General features: G+C 48.2%; 1 protein-coding gene across 4 annotated transcripts in view; it reads right to left on the bottom strand.

Annotated features, from left to right (window-relative positions):
• CP (ceruloplasmin) overlaps positions 1–15,058 on the bottom strand; it is a 63,327-nt gene that overhangs the window by 32,170 nt on the left and 16,099 nt on the right. For 3 of the 4 annotated variants that reach the window (XM_066240828.1, XM_066240829.1, XM_066240831.1), the window contains exons 7-12: positions 13,480–13,619; positions 12,145–12,297; positions 10,085–10,299; positions 6,049–6,199; positions 3,699–3,914; positions 2,112–2,319 (exon numbers count right to left, since the gene is read on the bottom strand). In XM_066240828.1, the coding sequence (XP_066096925.1) occupies positions 2,112–2,319; positions 3,699–3,914; positions 6,049–6,199; positions 10,085–10,299; positions 12,145–12,297; positions 13,480–13,619 (1,083 nt within the window). The remainder of the gene's footprint in view (positions 1–2,111; positions 2,320–3,698; positions 3,915–6,048; positions 6,200–10,084; positions 10,300–12,144; positions 12,298–13,479; positions 13,620–15,058) is intronic. The other variant, XM_066240830.1, reaches the window with a different exon arrangement.

Raw genomic sequence — 15,058 nt, forward strand, 5'->3', positions numbered from 1 at the left:
TCGCAGTCAAACCATTGCTTAGCTACAGGCTACCGGCCATGCTGTGCGTCCCGGATCTGAACACACGCCCACCCTGATCTCTTAAATCACATCCGCAAAGAGCTGGTGCATGGTGTAGGAGAGGACGGAACGAGGGTGCTGGGGACAGGACACCAGGGCTAATGACAAGTGTAGGGGACGCTGCTCTAAACGGAATGCTTCCAGAGCTCCAACCACCACCCTTCACTTACATCTGTCCACACTGACCTTATTTTTTTATTCCCATCATGCACTTGTTATGGGTGTTTTTTTGTGGGTTTTTTTTTTTTTTTTGTATTTTTCTGAAGCTGGAAACGGGGAGAGACAGTCAGACAGACTCCCGCATGCGCCTGACCAGGATCCACCCGGCACGCCCACCAGGGGCGAAGCTCTGCCTACCAGGGGGCGATGCTTTGCCCCTCCGAGGCGTCGCTCTGCCACGACCAGAGCCACTCTAGCGCCTGGGGCAGAGGCCAAGGACCCATCCCCAGTGCCCGGGCCATCTTTGCTCCAATGGAGCCTTGGCTGCGGGAGGGGAAGAGAGAGACAGAGAGGAAGGAGGGGGGGGTGGAGAAGCAAATGGGCGCTTCTCCTATGTGCCCTGGCCGGGAATCGAACCCGGGTCCCCTGCACGCCAGGTCGACGCTCTATAGCTGAGCCAACCGGCCAGGGCCTGTTATGGGTGGTTTTGAATTGCATTTTCCTGTAAGTTTCGGGAAGGCAGAGACTGTATCTCCTATACCACTCTCAAGAATTTAAAGTTTTCTTTCACACATAATAGTTTTTAAGAATGCAAAATAACTGATTACTAGCCTAATGACAAAATCTTTGGAGAAAAGATAAGACAAACGGCAAGTAGTTGGTAAAGAAAATAATATTTTAGCTCTGAATCGAGGCATTAATTTTGGTGTAAGTTTGAAAATCAGTGACAAGGCCCTGGCTGGTTGGCTCACCGGTAGACCGTCTGCCCGGTGTGTGGATGTCCTGTGTTTGATTCTCAGTCCAGGCACACAGGAGAAGTGACCATCTACTTCTCCACCTTTCCCCTCATCCCCTTCTCTCTCTCCCCCTCCTGCAGCCATGGCTCGATTGAGTTGAGCATGTTGGCGCCATATGCTGAGGATGGCTTCGTGGGGTACCCACCTCAGGCACTAAAAATAGCTCAGTTGCGAGCATGCCCCAGATAGGTAGAGCATCGGCCCCAGATGGGGGTTGCCGGGAGAATCCTGGTCAGGGTGCATGTGGGAGTCTGTCTATCTCCTCTCTGCTCCTCTCTTGGAGGAGAAGGGGAAGGAGGAGGGGGAGGGGGAGGGGGAAGAGAGGGGGAGGGGGAAGGGAAGGGGAGGGGGAGGGGGGAGAAGGAAGAGGAGGAGGAAGAGGAGGAGGAGGAGGAGGACCAGGGGGAAGAGGAGGAGGAGGGGGAGGAGGAGGAGGGGGAGAAGGAGAAGAAAAAGAGAAAATCCATGACAAGGGCACATGAATGTGAGAAGACAGTCCAATAGTAAAGAAAGAAACATGAGTGACCACACAGAATCACGAGATACATGGAAATTTTCCTTTGAGAGAAGCAGACAGTAATGAGGATTCCTAGGAAACACTTTGTTGTTACTGGGGTTTGTTTGTTTGTTTGTATTTTTATGAAGCTGGAAACGGGGAGGCAGTCAGACAGACTCCCGCATGCGCCCGACCAGGATCCACCCGGCATGCCCACCAGGGGGCGATGCTCTGCCCATCCCGGGCATCGCTCTGTTGCAACCAGAGCCATTCTAGCACCTGAGGCAGAGGCCACAGAGCCATCCTCAGCACCCAGGCCAACTTTGCTCCAATGGAGCCTCGGCTGCGGGAGAGGAAGAGAGAGACAGAGAGGAAGGAGAGGGGGAGGGATGGAGAAGCAGATGGGTGCTTCTCCTGTGTGCCCTGGCCGGGAATCGAACCTGGGACTCCTGCACGCCAGGCCGACGCTCTACCACTGAGCCAACCGGCCAGAGCTTGTTGTTACTGTTTTAACGCAACTGTTTTTACTGCAGTTTAACTTAACTCTTCCTTCTTGGAAAGAAAACGAAAGAGCTGGGAAGCGGAGTCTGGAGACTTACTTCAGCTCCTGCAAACGATGCAGCGCCCTCTCCCACTGCCGGCTCGGGGAGTAATCCCACTCCACCTCCACCGCCGCGATGTGGTAGGTCCTCTCTCCAAGGTACAGGTACGGGTTCTCCGGCAGCTGCTTGCACTGGTGCACAGTGTACTTCTGCTTCATGCCGCCCGTGTAGTGGTCGGTGGTGAGGCACTCAACATCAAAAGTCCCTTGAAAGGTAAACAAGAAAGCGTGTCACACCTTCTTCGCTCAGCGCCCTCGGTGGCTCCCCACACGTCACTCAGGATCAACATCCAAGTCCTTGCTGTGGCCTGGCTTAGATGAGCTGGCCTCTCACACCTCTGACCCCGTTGCCCACCCCCTCTATCTGCTCCAGCCACAGGTCCAGGTTGTGTGTGCCCCAGGCCCTTTGCATCTGCTGCTTCCTCTGGCCAGAACATTTCTTTCCAGAGCATACACCTGGCCCTTGCACCCATCTCATTCAAACCTCTCTTTAATTGTCACCTCCTTCAAGAATCTTTTCCCAGCTCCCCACATCTGTCACCAGACCCTTCTCCTGCCTATTTTTCTTCAGGATCCTTATCAGCCGTATGAAGGCAGACACCTTACCTCTTTTGTTTACGGGTATATATTTACACTTATCTAATGAGTGAAGGAAAAGGAGACATTGGACCTGTCTACCGTTTTAGTGACACATAATGAACCAAATAAAACCTGAAGCTGGCCCTGGCCGTGGCTCAGTGATAGAGCATCAGCCCGGTATGTGGGTGTCCTGGGTTCAATTCCCAGTCAGGGCACACAGGAGAAGTGAACATCTGTTTCTCCACCCCCCCCCTCAGCCATGGCTCAATTGGTTTGAGTGCATTGGCCCCAGGCACTGAGGATGGCTTTGTAAGGCCTCTGCCTCAGGTGCTAAAAATAGCTCAGTTGCAAGGATGGCCCCAGATGGCCGGAGCAATAGCCCTAGATGAAGATTGCCAGGTGGATCCCGGTCAGGGCATATGTGGGACTCTATCTCTCTATATCCCCTCCTCTCACTTGGAAAAGAAGGAAAAAAATAAATAAAAATAACCTAAAGGCTGAAGCCAGTTAGCATATTTTCACTTTGTCTTAGTTTGTTTCATTCCATCAGACCCAGACCTGCAGGACTCTCTGCATTTGCATGGCTATCGTTCTGGTATAAGATACTCATTCACTTGCAACAAACTGACAAGCAAACACTACATCTAGGGGATGAAGAAATGATGAGAATCAGACACCAGCGCCTTTAGGGAGTCATCCCCTTTCTAGTCTGATTTGCCAGCTAGCCTTAAAAGGATCAAAACACAAAAGAAGCATGCTCACGGGTCCTGCTCTGTGGAAATGGGAGAAATCCGGTCTCCTCTGTTGTCACTCCCTCCCCTTCGCCGACAACAGGACATGGACCTGTCTGGCCTGCAGCTGGCAGTGGCCCAGGCCACTTCCCGGGGAAGGAAGGGGTCCTGGGAGGCTTGGGGCAGGGATGAGCTTATCACCCAATGCAGGATGTTAACCCAGAACCCCGGAAATTGCCCCGATAGAGACGTGTCAGGACTTGAAAGAAAGCCACCTGCGGTGTCTGGCTGCATGGCGAGGGTGAGGCTCGTCTGGGGGAAGAGGTTGGCTGTGTCCCTCCTTTCTCCTCTCGACGACAGGAATGTGTTGCCGGAAAAGTAAATCCCGTGCACGTCGGCCTCGTTCCCAGCGCTGAAGAGGTACCACGTGATCGAGTCTCCTTTGCACATGTTGAGACCCGGCTGATTCCCGTACATAAATCCGTTCATGGCTGTGAAAGGTGGAGACAACACCATGAGTGTGGTTTACCTCCTGTCCTACCACACAACCGCCTCCCAGGCTTGCCAGAGCCAATGCTGTTTAAGTTTTTAAAGAACCACGTGGGCCTCTCTGACCCTCCGTGTGTCAGGAGGGGCTCTGCGACTCCTGGATGCACCCTCCTGAGCAGCCCGGGCCACAGAGCAGAGCCAAGGACAGAGTCCTCGAAGCTCCGCCCCTGGGAACCTCACGCTCTTCCTAGCCAGCCGCTGCTCGCTGCTCGGTTCTCTAAGGGCCACACTGTGCACAGGCTGCTCGGTTCTCTAAGGGCCCGAAGCTCCGCCCCTGGGAATCTCACGCTCTTCCCAGCCAGCCGCTGCTGCTCGGTTCTCTAAGGGCCCGAAGCTCCGCCCCTGGGAATCTCATGCTCTTCCCAGCCAGCCGCTGCTCGCTGCTCGGTTCTCTAAGGGCCACACTGTGCACACCCAAACAGAGGGGTAGGAACAGCTCTTCCTGGGTGGACACTGGATACTGCGACTGGTCTGTCGTTCTAGATGAAAAGTTCTCTGATTCAGCTTGAATCCATCGGGCAGAGTATTTGCAGGAAGCGTTCTCTCACGGCTGTTTTCAACAGATAGTATCTTTGCCTCCTCCAAAACGCAAAAAAATGCAAAATCCAAAGGAACATTTTAAAGACTGTGGGTGGCCCTGGCTGGTTGGCTTAGTGGTAGTGTCAGCCTGGCGTGTGGATGTCCCGGGATCGATTTCTGGTCAGGGCACACAGGAGAAGTGACCATCTGCTTCACCCCTCCCCTTTCTCTCTCTCTCTCTCTCTCTCTCTCTCTCTCTCTCTCTCTTTCCCTCCCACAGCCAGGGCTCGATTGGTTCAAGCACATCAGCTTTGGGTGCTGAGGATGGCTCCATGGAGCCTCCACTTCAAGCACTAAAAACAGCTCAGTTGCGAGCATGGCCCCAGATGGGAGAGCATCGCCCCAGATGGGGGTTGCCGGGTGAGTCCTGGCCGGGGCACATGTGCGAGTCTGTCTCTCTATCTCCCCTTCTCATTTAAAAAAAAAAAAGATCGTTTCTTGGCCTTTTGCCTAAGATCAAGTGTAAAAAAAAAAAAGAAGAAGAAGAAAAGTAATAAATAAATAAAGATTGTAAGTAATATAATTAATATCAATCCAACTAAAAAAACATCTGTAACACAATTTTACATTTTTTTCTTCTCACTACAATAATTTCATGTTGTCTATTAGTGTGTGTGTATTTCAACAATTAGAGTATTGTCTCATAACTCTAACTGCATTTTAGAAATACACTGGGAACCCAAAACAAATCTGAGGCGAGGTTTCAATTAAATAGAAACCTCTGGGGTTGTCCTGAGCATTTAAGAAACAGTTCTAATGGTTTTTGAAAGCACCCAGGGGATTCTGTTGTGAAGTCAAGAGTGAGAGTCACTGAAGTTTACTGGGAGCTGAGACCATTTCTAAACATTAAATAATAAAGTAAGCCTGCCATTATTCAGCCACAGAAGAGAAAATCATCTAATCAAGTAGTTCTCAAAAGTGAGCTTCTGTCAGGACCCCCAAGGGTATGTCCAACACAGACTACGGCCTCACACCCGAAGTTTCTGATCCAGTAGGTCAGGGTGGGGGCCCAAAGGGTGCACTTCCGACAAGCCCTGGGCAATGCTGATTGCATTTTAAGGACTGTGCATCTAATTGACATAATTTGTATGTTTTATCCTGAGTTAAGTGAGATGAGAATTAACCAATACATTAACTCACCAGAGATATTACCCCACATTGTACTGGATCATTTATTGAAAACTGAACAACAGGCAAAGCTATTGGGATTTCGGCATCACGAAAAGTGCTCTGCGCAACACAGCAGTACCCTGGCAGCTCGTGGGCGCAGTACCCTGGCGGCTCGTGGGCGCAGTACCCTGACAGCTCGTGGGCGCAGTACCCCAACAGCTCGTGGGCACAGTAGTACCCTGGCAGCGTTGGGCACAGTACCCTGGTAGCTCGTGGGCGCAGTACCCTGGTAGCTCGTGGGCACAGTACCCCAACAGCTCGTGGGCGCAGTACCTTGGCAGTGTCAGGCGCAGTACCCTGACAGCTCATGGACGAGGTCATACTCACAGTGCATCTTGTTAGATTCCTGGAAGTCTGGGTCTTCCTTATCCACCTGATCAGGTGTGGTTGTAAACGTTTTAATATTATCGTCCAAGAGTAAACTCTCATTCTCATCAAAGACTGTGGGGAACAAATAGAACTCCCTGTCTACGCCTTTCTGTAAATCAAAACAAAAACAAAGAAGTGAAGAAAGGGCATGAAGGACAAAGTCTCCCAGGTACACGACACTTCCTGAGGGGTAAGGACCGAATTTCCATCCTCCTTTGTCCACTGGGGCCCACGGAACAGTCCCGCTGACCGCCAGAGTGTTCGCTAGTATCTGTGTGGTGGGTCTGGCTCAGTACGATGACGTAAACCTCTCACTGCACCTGCAAGTTCTGCGTCTCCTCTCCCTACCTTCCCGGCCAGCTCTGCCAATACTACCTGAACCCACTCGGAACCATTGTTAAAATGGGGTGGGGGGCGGGCGGGACATGTGCCTGTGCTTGAAATCAGGGAAAGTGCCATCCACGTGCGTGAACACGAGGAGGATCCTGTGAGGCAAAGCAGGGCTTGCCGGTTGGAGGGAGGAATGCTGGGAGGGAAGGAACCACAGGCCAGAGGCCTTGGAACAAGAATTCGCACAACCAGGCGTCTGAACAAACATTCTCGTCCTCTTTCCCCATCCCAGGTGAAAAATAAGCAAGTAGAAATGCTCTCTGGTCTATGAAATGGTTCAGTAGGTCAGAAGAAGGCAGTCAAAGGCTCCAAAGCATCTAATCTGAGAGCTGGTCACTACTGCAAAGCAGAGAAAATTTCATCAGAGATCACTGCATGTCTTTTTCCTGAGATTGTTTTCAGAGCAAAGCTATAATTGTCAAATTTTAAAAATCCAGCTGAAGTAGAGACTTGAAGTCTAGATGCTGAAGAAAACTCAAATCAGTTATGGAGATGACCTTAAGAAATTCTCCCATAGCCTGACCAGGCGGTGGCACAGTGGATAGAGCACTGGCCTGTGACAATGAGGACCCAGGTTTGAAACCCCAAGGTCTCCAGATTGAATGTGGGCTCACCCAACTGAACACGGAGTCACCAACTTGGGTGCAGGGTCACCGGATTGAGCGTAGGATCATACCCATGACCCCATGGCCACTGGCTTGAGCCCGAAGGTCAGTTGGCTTGAAGGCCAAGGTCACTGGCTTGAGCAAGGGGTCACTCGCTCTGCTGGAGCCCCTCAGTCAAGGCACATATGAGAAAGCAATCAATGAACAACTAAAGGCCTGCAACTACGAGTTGATACTTCTTATCTCTCTCCCTTCCTATCTGTCTCTGTCTCTTTCTCTGAAAAATAAATAAATTCTCCCATAAACCAAAAGAAAAGATTCAAAAATGAAAAATATACACATAGCAATGATTTTAGAGAGAAGTTATAAAAGAGGAGACATAATGATAATATATAATAGTGGAAATCATGGGACTTCTCTACCACAGTAAGTATCAGAGAAAGAGTGGGTAGCATGTATGGTTTAGAGGAGAAAAAGATTGTTATTAAAATTCTGTATCAGACCAAGAATAACAAAAAGACATTTTCAGATGGGTGAAGTTTCTAATAGGAAATGCTACAATCACTTTATATTCTAACCTACAGAGAAAACTAAAGTGAAACATTTATGAGTCACCTTTTCTGATGATAAGATAAGAAAACTTAAAATTACCAATAAAAGGGCAAAAGGTTAAAGAAAGGAATATAAAAAGGTCATATTTGATCCAAGTAACTATTAAAAAGGAAACAAAAATGAATTATCACATATTTAGTAAATAACGTCCATGAGAACACAATGCGTCATGACACATGGAATATAAATAAACATATTGAGAGTCTGAAATGCTTTTTATTTTAAACAAAACTAAATAAAAATAAGTGTAAATATCTAAATATTTTTAAAAATCAAATTATAAAAAAGTAAATATTAAAAGACAAAACAAATTGGCCCTGGCCAGTTGGCTCAGTGTAGAGCCAGGGTCCCCAAACTACGGCCCGTGGGCCACCCGGCCCCTGCCGCACTTCTGGAAGGGGCACCTCTTTCATTGGTGGTCAGTGAGAGGAGCATAGTTCCCATTGAAATACTGGTCAGTTGGTTGATTTAAATTTACTTGTTCTTTATTTTAAATATTGTATTTGTTCCCGTTTTGTTTTTTTTACTTTAAAATAAGATCTGTGCAGTGTGCACAGGGATTTGTTCATAGTTTTTTTTTATAGTCCGGCCCTCCAATGGTCTGAGGGACAGTGAACTGGCCCCCTGTGTAAAAAGTTTGGGGACCCCTCGTGTAGAGCATTGGCCTAGCGTGTGGATGTCCTGGGTTTGATTCTTGGTCAGGGCACACAGGAGAAGTCCCCATCTGCTTCTCCACCTCTCCTTCTCCCCCTTCTCTCTCTCTCTCCACCTCTTGCAGCCATGGCTCAACTGGTTCAAGCACATAGGCCCAGGCACTGAGGATGGCTCCATGGAGCCTCTGCCTCAGGCACTAAAAATAGCTGGGTTATGAGCATGGCCCCAAATAGGCAGAGCATTGGTCCCAGATGGGAGTTGCCATGTGGATCCCAGTTGGGGCGCATGCAGAAGTCCGTCTCTCTATTTCCCCTCCTCTCACTTGGAAAAAGAGAAAAAAAAATCTATAATAGTTTTTTATACTAGAAATCAAAGAAGCTTCAAAGACTACTAAGTTCGTGTAAAAATGAAAGTGTCAACCTAAACAAGTTCTTCCAGTGGCAAAAAATAGGCTATGTGTAGCACCAGTAGGCCCAATGGTGATGAACTAAAGCACATCAAATATGCTGAAATCCACAAGGTCACAATAGTGCTTAACAAGAAATGATCAAGAGCCTTTGAAGTATGCTCAGGAAAACTATTAATTTGAAAACTTGTAAAGAAAAAGAATTAAACACCTGTCATTCCTTTCCTATATAATCCACACCTCAGTGTAAGCACAGAGTCCACTGAGGGTAGTTTGTGTTTATAGAAGTAGACTAGCTAATAAACAAAGGAGTGATGGAATCAGAATATTACTAGTGTGCAACACTCGACTAGTTTGTGCGTCTGGGAAATGGTTATCTGTGGCTGAATGTGGAGAGACACTTCCGTAGTATCTATTCCCTGACACAAGTGCACAGTGGTGGAGAAAATGGCTACTCGACTAGTTTGTGCGTCTGGGAAATGGTTATCCGTGGCTGAATGTGGAGAGATACTTCCGTAGTATCTATTCCCTGACAGAAGTACCCAGTACCACACGTGAAGTGGTAATTGCCAAAGACCAACAAACAAAAAATTTGGCCTGAATCTGATCAAACCAGGGAATCTAACCATGGATTTATAAGAAATGGAAAGTGAAAGAAAAATGTTAAATGATACCACAGGAATGCAGTCAGTAAAATCTGGACATGGGAAACTTCGACGGGATGAATGACTCTTGCAACAACAACAAAAAATCTGGAGAAATATGTCAACTGACTGTGAGTTATTTACTTATTCAAACAAATGCAAAACAAAAGACATTGGGGAAATGTAAACATTGATTGTAAATCTGATTATATTAAGGAATTATTATGATGATTCTAGGCTCTGATAATTACACTGAAGGCATTTTAAAATGAGTTCTCATCTATTAAAGGTTCATAAAAACAATAATGGGGCTAGATATTTCTATTTCTAGGTCTAAGAGTCATTTTCTCAGTTCTGAAAAATATTTTAAGCAATACTCTCCTCAGTGAATGCTGAATAACATTACCATTAATAACTTCTTTTACGTGTGTGTAAATATTTTATGTGTAATTGTATCACAAAAAAATGTCAGATTCCAAGGAAAATGTTGCTTCCAGCTCATCTTGGAACAATCATGTGAGTCAGAGAGTCTCTGCATAATATAGATGTGATAAGCTTGAAAAAATTATATAGTAAACATTATGTGTAGAATCCTTTCAGCCTCAAAACTCAGAAATCTCTTTATAATAACGATAATTCAGAGGGGCTGGGAAATTATTTTCATTCTCCCTCATTCGTCTCACCTGTTTCCCATTCTCGTGTAAACTTCCTTTCCTGCATATTTTCATTGGCCCGATGAGCCCAGTGAAGATATCTTTGGTGGGATCCACAGCAGAATAATACATCTTAGCTAGACAGACAGGGTCTTTGTAAGTGGGTCCCACTTCTTCAGGGATGGTCCACTCATAGGTGAACGTTTCTTTGGGAGCCACCTGGGAGGCTGAAGAAGGAGGCACATCTGAAGAAAGATAACATTGGTGACATTACGTGTACCTGGTACAGTGGCGATGTGAGCCACAGAGCAGATGCGGTGTAGTCTAGGATTACCCACTTCTGAGCGCCTTAGGAATTAGAACGGAATCCTACTGGTGCTCCTGTCAGGTCACCGAGGGGTGGGACTTCTTCCAAGAGGCCTCCTCTAAACCTCTGTCTGAGACTGGCTCCTGCTACTGTCAGAAAGTTTGTGTTTCCCCTCCCCCAAATTCACACGTTGGAATCCAGACGCCCAATGGGATGGTGTTAGAAGGTAAGTCCTTCAGGAGGTGATTAGGTCATGAGGGTGGAGCCCTCCGGAAGGGGATTAGTGACTTTATAAAAGAGGCTCCACAGAGTTCCTGAGCCCTTTCAGCAGGTGGGCACACAATAAGAAGTCTGAGACCCAGAAGACGGCCTGACTTTGGGCTTCCAGCCTCAGATCTGTGAGAAATAAGGTTCTGTGGGTTTTTTCCCCACCCCAGCCTGTAGCATTTAGTTGTAGCAGCCTGAATGGTCGAGGACAGGGCGGCTCTTTGCGCTCTCAGAGCCGCTAAGAACGGCTCTTGCACCTTTCATGTTGTATTGTGAGTACCCCCTCCCCCCCTTACCCCAATACAACTTAACCTTCTTGAAGGCAATCATTGACTGTATACTTCTATCAGCTAGAACAACACAATGATATAGGAGGCAACCAGTGGATATTCCACTGAATAAAACTGAACTGAAAATAATTGTATAACTGAAGGAGAGTTTGTTGACAATCCCGTTTAAACCTCCCAATTTTACACTTGGGGGAAACGGAGGCCAGAAAGACTGAGTAACTTGCCCACGGTCACTCTGCGAGCGGTGGCAAAGCCGCCAGCCTGTATCGGTCAGCCTTGACATATAAAAACACCTCAATACATCCATATGGTGGAATACTGTGGATCATTTAAATTATATTTGTAAAGTGCTTATAATGCTAAGGAAACAAATTCTGGGTACAAAATTATAATGATAAGTATATTTATATACCACAACTTCAACCATATTTAAAATATTTATTATACATAAACAAATGAAAGAGTAGGTAAATTATGTAAAATATAATTGTGGTTCTCTATAGAACTGTGAGTAATACTTTGGGCTATACCTTTTTATATTTTTCAAATATTCTAAAATGAGCATCCAATATTCTTATACGGTAACTGCAAGCACATTTTTTAAAATTTAAAAACCACCCAAATAGGCCCTGGCCAGTTGGCTCAGTGGTAGAATGTTGGCCCAGTGTGTGGATGTCCTGGGTTCAATTCAGGGTCAGGGCACCCAGGAGAAGCAACCATCTGCTTCTCCACCACTCCCCCCTTTCTCTTTCTCTCTCTCTCTCTCTTCCCCTCAGGCAGCCATTAATTGGTTTGACCAAGTTGACCCCAGGTGCTGAGTTTGGCTTGTGGTGCCTCCTGCCTCAGGCAGGAAAAATAGCTCAGTTGCTGAGCAACGGTCCCAGATAAGCAGAGCATCCCACCCGTAGGGGGCTTGCCGAGTGGATCCCAGTTGGATGCATGCAGGAGAGGAGTCTGTCTCTCTGCTTCCCTTCCTCTCACTTTAAATAACTGAATAATAAATAAGTACCACCCATGAAGGCAGGCCAGTGTTCCATAACCCAGCTGGAAATGCTGGGAGGAGGGATGTCCTTGCTCCCCACTGGTGTCTGAGCAGTGTGCTTGGGTGTGGGCCTGGGGGGCCTGCCTTCAGTGTCTGCCAGGGTGGGACCACCATCCCCCCCTCCCAGGGCCAGGTGAGTGCACTGCGGGGGGTCACGCATAGACTGGCCAGAGCACGCACTCACCTCCGCTCTGGGGGTTGTGACTGGAGGCATAGTACGTGCCCTCATTGCTCTTACTGACTCTCACTCCGGTTGCCTCGATGCTGAGAGGATGCGCTCCTTTGTTACGAAAGGTGACTCGGATGGTGTCTCCCACCTCTGCCCAGATGACAGGACCTAGGGACAAAGAAAGAATGTCCTTCTGGGCACACAGCATACAGAATACATGAGACAGTTGTTTTCTTTGGCTTGTTCTGTAGCGAGGACCACGGTGAGCACCATTCTTGTCTGCGGCAGATACCAAGCCTGGTTTTCGAAAGTCCATTATCAGTTTGACAGGGTGAGCTCGGAGAGAGATGAGCAGGGCTTTTTGATTCAGCTTTGGGTTAATAAAATTCGGTAGCATTTCTATCCAAGTCAGTCCACAATCTCTATACATCTACAAAAAAACTATTTGCAGGGTTGATGCTCTGTTCATGCTAGTCTTCCGGTGGCTAGACGGGTGTTAGCTCTCTCAAGAGTTGGGGGGAATGCCACCTCAAGAATCAGGGGATTGCTATAAAACCTTGGCCAGCCAAAGGGGGTAAATTCAACTGTCTTGGACGTGAAGAACAACACCTGTGCATTTCCCATTGCCAAGATTCATACGATCACCAAATGTAGAGGAAAACATAGATACATAGTACAAAAGTACTTTATGCAATATGTAAAACGCTATTTATTGAGAGCTTCCTGTGTGTTTTTCTGAGTGTTCATGTGAATTAACTCATTTAATCCTTACAACAACTTTATGAGGGAAGGCCCATTCATTCCTGTTATTATTGTTCCCATTTTATAGAAAGGGAACAGGCACAGGAAGCTGAGGTCACACAGCTAACAGCTGAAGAGTGAGGACAGTCTGAATTCACCCACTCTGCTATCCTACCTGAGCAAGGACAGGTCTCTGGGCTCTGTCTGAGGGCAGCCTACAGAAGGTACCAAGACAAACCCAGCCTGTCTCATCAGTAGCCTGGAGTTTATTTCTACAGGAATGTATCTTTTAGCTAAAAACAGAGGCTACGAGCTTCCTCGTCTACAATGCTGTCTGTCCCCTGAACACACAACTCCCCTTCCCTCTGCGGAGAAACAAAACGTCATGATGGAAGCCAGCATGGTTTTTAACGAGGAAGCGTTACTCTCGATAGCTTCCACTTGGAAATGTAAATACTGCTATGCCTTACTGACGATGGGCCTGCCGCAGCCCTAGTTTCATGTAGAAGTCACGCTGCAGGACCTGCACATCCTGTTTTTGCCAAGGCTGGTGTAGCCCAGGGCCAGAGCACACACGGTCCACGGTCCGTTACATCTGCAAGCACTCACCCAGGATGCCAAGGTGCAGCTCTTCGGGGCTCCTCTCCTTCGGGCTGGTGAAGGAGGCATCCGTGTACTCACGGTAAACCAGCTTTTTGTATGAGCCTCCAATTCTCGTAGGACCACGTTGGAAGAACACCTCTGAGTCACTGTCGAAAGGAAGAGTGTTGAGTGGGGAGCTGAAGGCTAAGGGCAGCAGGTGTTCCCGCAGGGCACTAACCGGAGAGAGAAACTCTGTTCCCTGAGGTTTACCAGCACCTCAGACAGACAGAAGCAGGCGGGATGAGGCTACTTCACAGAAGGCCGTGCAGAGAAGGAATAGAGAGCCCTGGCAAAGCAGTTTCATTTCTTCAAAGTGAAGTAAAAGGATTTCAAGAGGGCCCATGTCAGCTTCTGACGGCTGACGAATTGTTCTAAACTCCAATCTTTAAACAAGTGACTGGAATGCTTAAAAGTACAGTAGTTGCTGCTTATTGGGTGTCAGCACTAACCAGGCGATCGGGAGCTTTTATTTATTTTCTGAAACTCCCAGGGAAACGCAACAAAGTCAGGAATATTCTTCCCTTGTGACAAATGAAGATATCCAATCTTAGAAAGGCACCTGACTTCACACCCATTCTTCTTTTATTTGACAACGGTGTGAAACACTTGGTGTAAGCTAGGACCTCTGTCCTGTGCTGACGACAGAACCATAAGCAAGCCGGTCCCGTCCCTGTCCGGGTGAACCTGACAGCCACCCAGGAAGACAGACCAGGAACCCCTCCCTGTAAGCGCAGGGAGTTAGCCTGGGTGTTATGGAGCAGTGCTCCTGGCATTGGGGAACATGGTGGAGAGAGGCCCCAAAGGCTTCCAGAGGACGTGATTTTCAAAAACTATCGAGAGGGAGAAGTGCTGTTAAAAAGATGACGTGGCTCAGTGGTAGAGCGTCGGCCTGGCGTGCGGGAGTCCCGGGTTCGATTCCCGGCTGGGGCACACAGGAGAAGCACCCATCTGCTTCTCCACCCCTCCCCCTCTCCTTCCTCTCTATCTCTCTCTTCCCCTCCCGCAGCCAAGGCTCCATTGGAGCAAAGTTGGCCCGGGGGTTGAGGATGGCTCTGTGGCCTCTGCCTCAGGCACTAGAATGGCTCTGGTTGCAACAGAGCAACGCCCCAGATGGGCAGAGCATCGCCCCCTGGTGGGCGTGCCGGGTGGATCCCGGTCAGGCGCATGCGGGAGTCTGTCTGACTGCCTCCCCGTTTCCAGCTTCAGAGAAATAAAAAAAAAAGATGGCGTGAGTTTGGTAGGGAGGGTGGGGCAGTGTTCACAAGCAGGACACAGCCTGTGGGGAGGCTCGGGGGAGAGACTGACTGTGTGTGTTGCACACAATGGACAGCAGCACAGGGCGCAGGGGCAGGGTGGAGGAGTGGGGGGTGGGTGGGTGAGGGACGGGCAGGAAGCACTCATGGAGGTGTCTGTGCTCCATCCCAAGGCAGGGAGAAGCTTGGGAAGATGAAGCATTGAGGAGTCTCATCTTTTATTTATTTATTTTTGTGTGACAGAGACAGAGAGAGAGTCAGAGAGAGGGACAGATAGGACAGATAGGGACAGA

The sequence above is a fragment of the Saccopteryx bilineata genome, chromosome 8 (genome assembly GCF_036850765.1).
Source record: "Saccopteryx bilineata isolate mSacBil1 chromosome 8, mSacBil1_pri_phased_curated, whole genome shotgun sequence".
NCBI lineage: Eukaryota > Metazoa > Chordata > Mammalia > Chiroptera > Emballonuridae > Saccopteryx > Saccopteryx bilineata.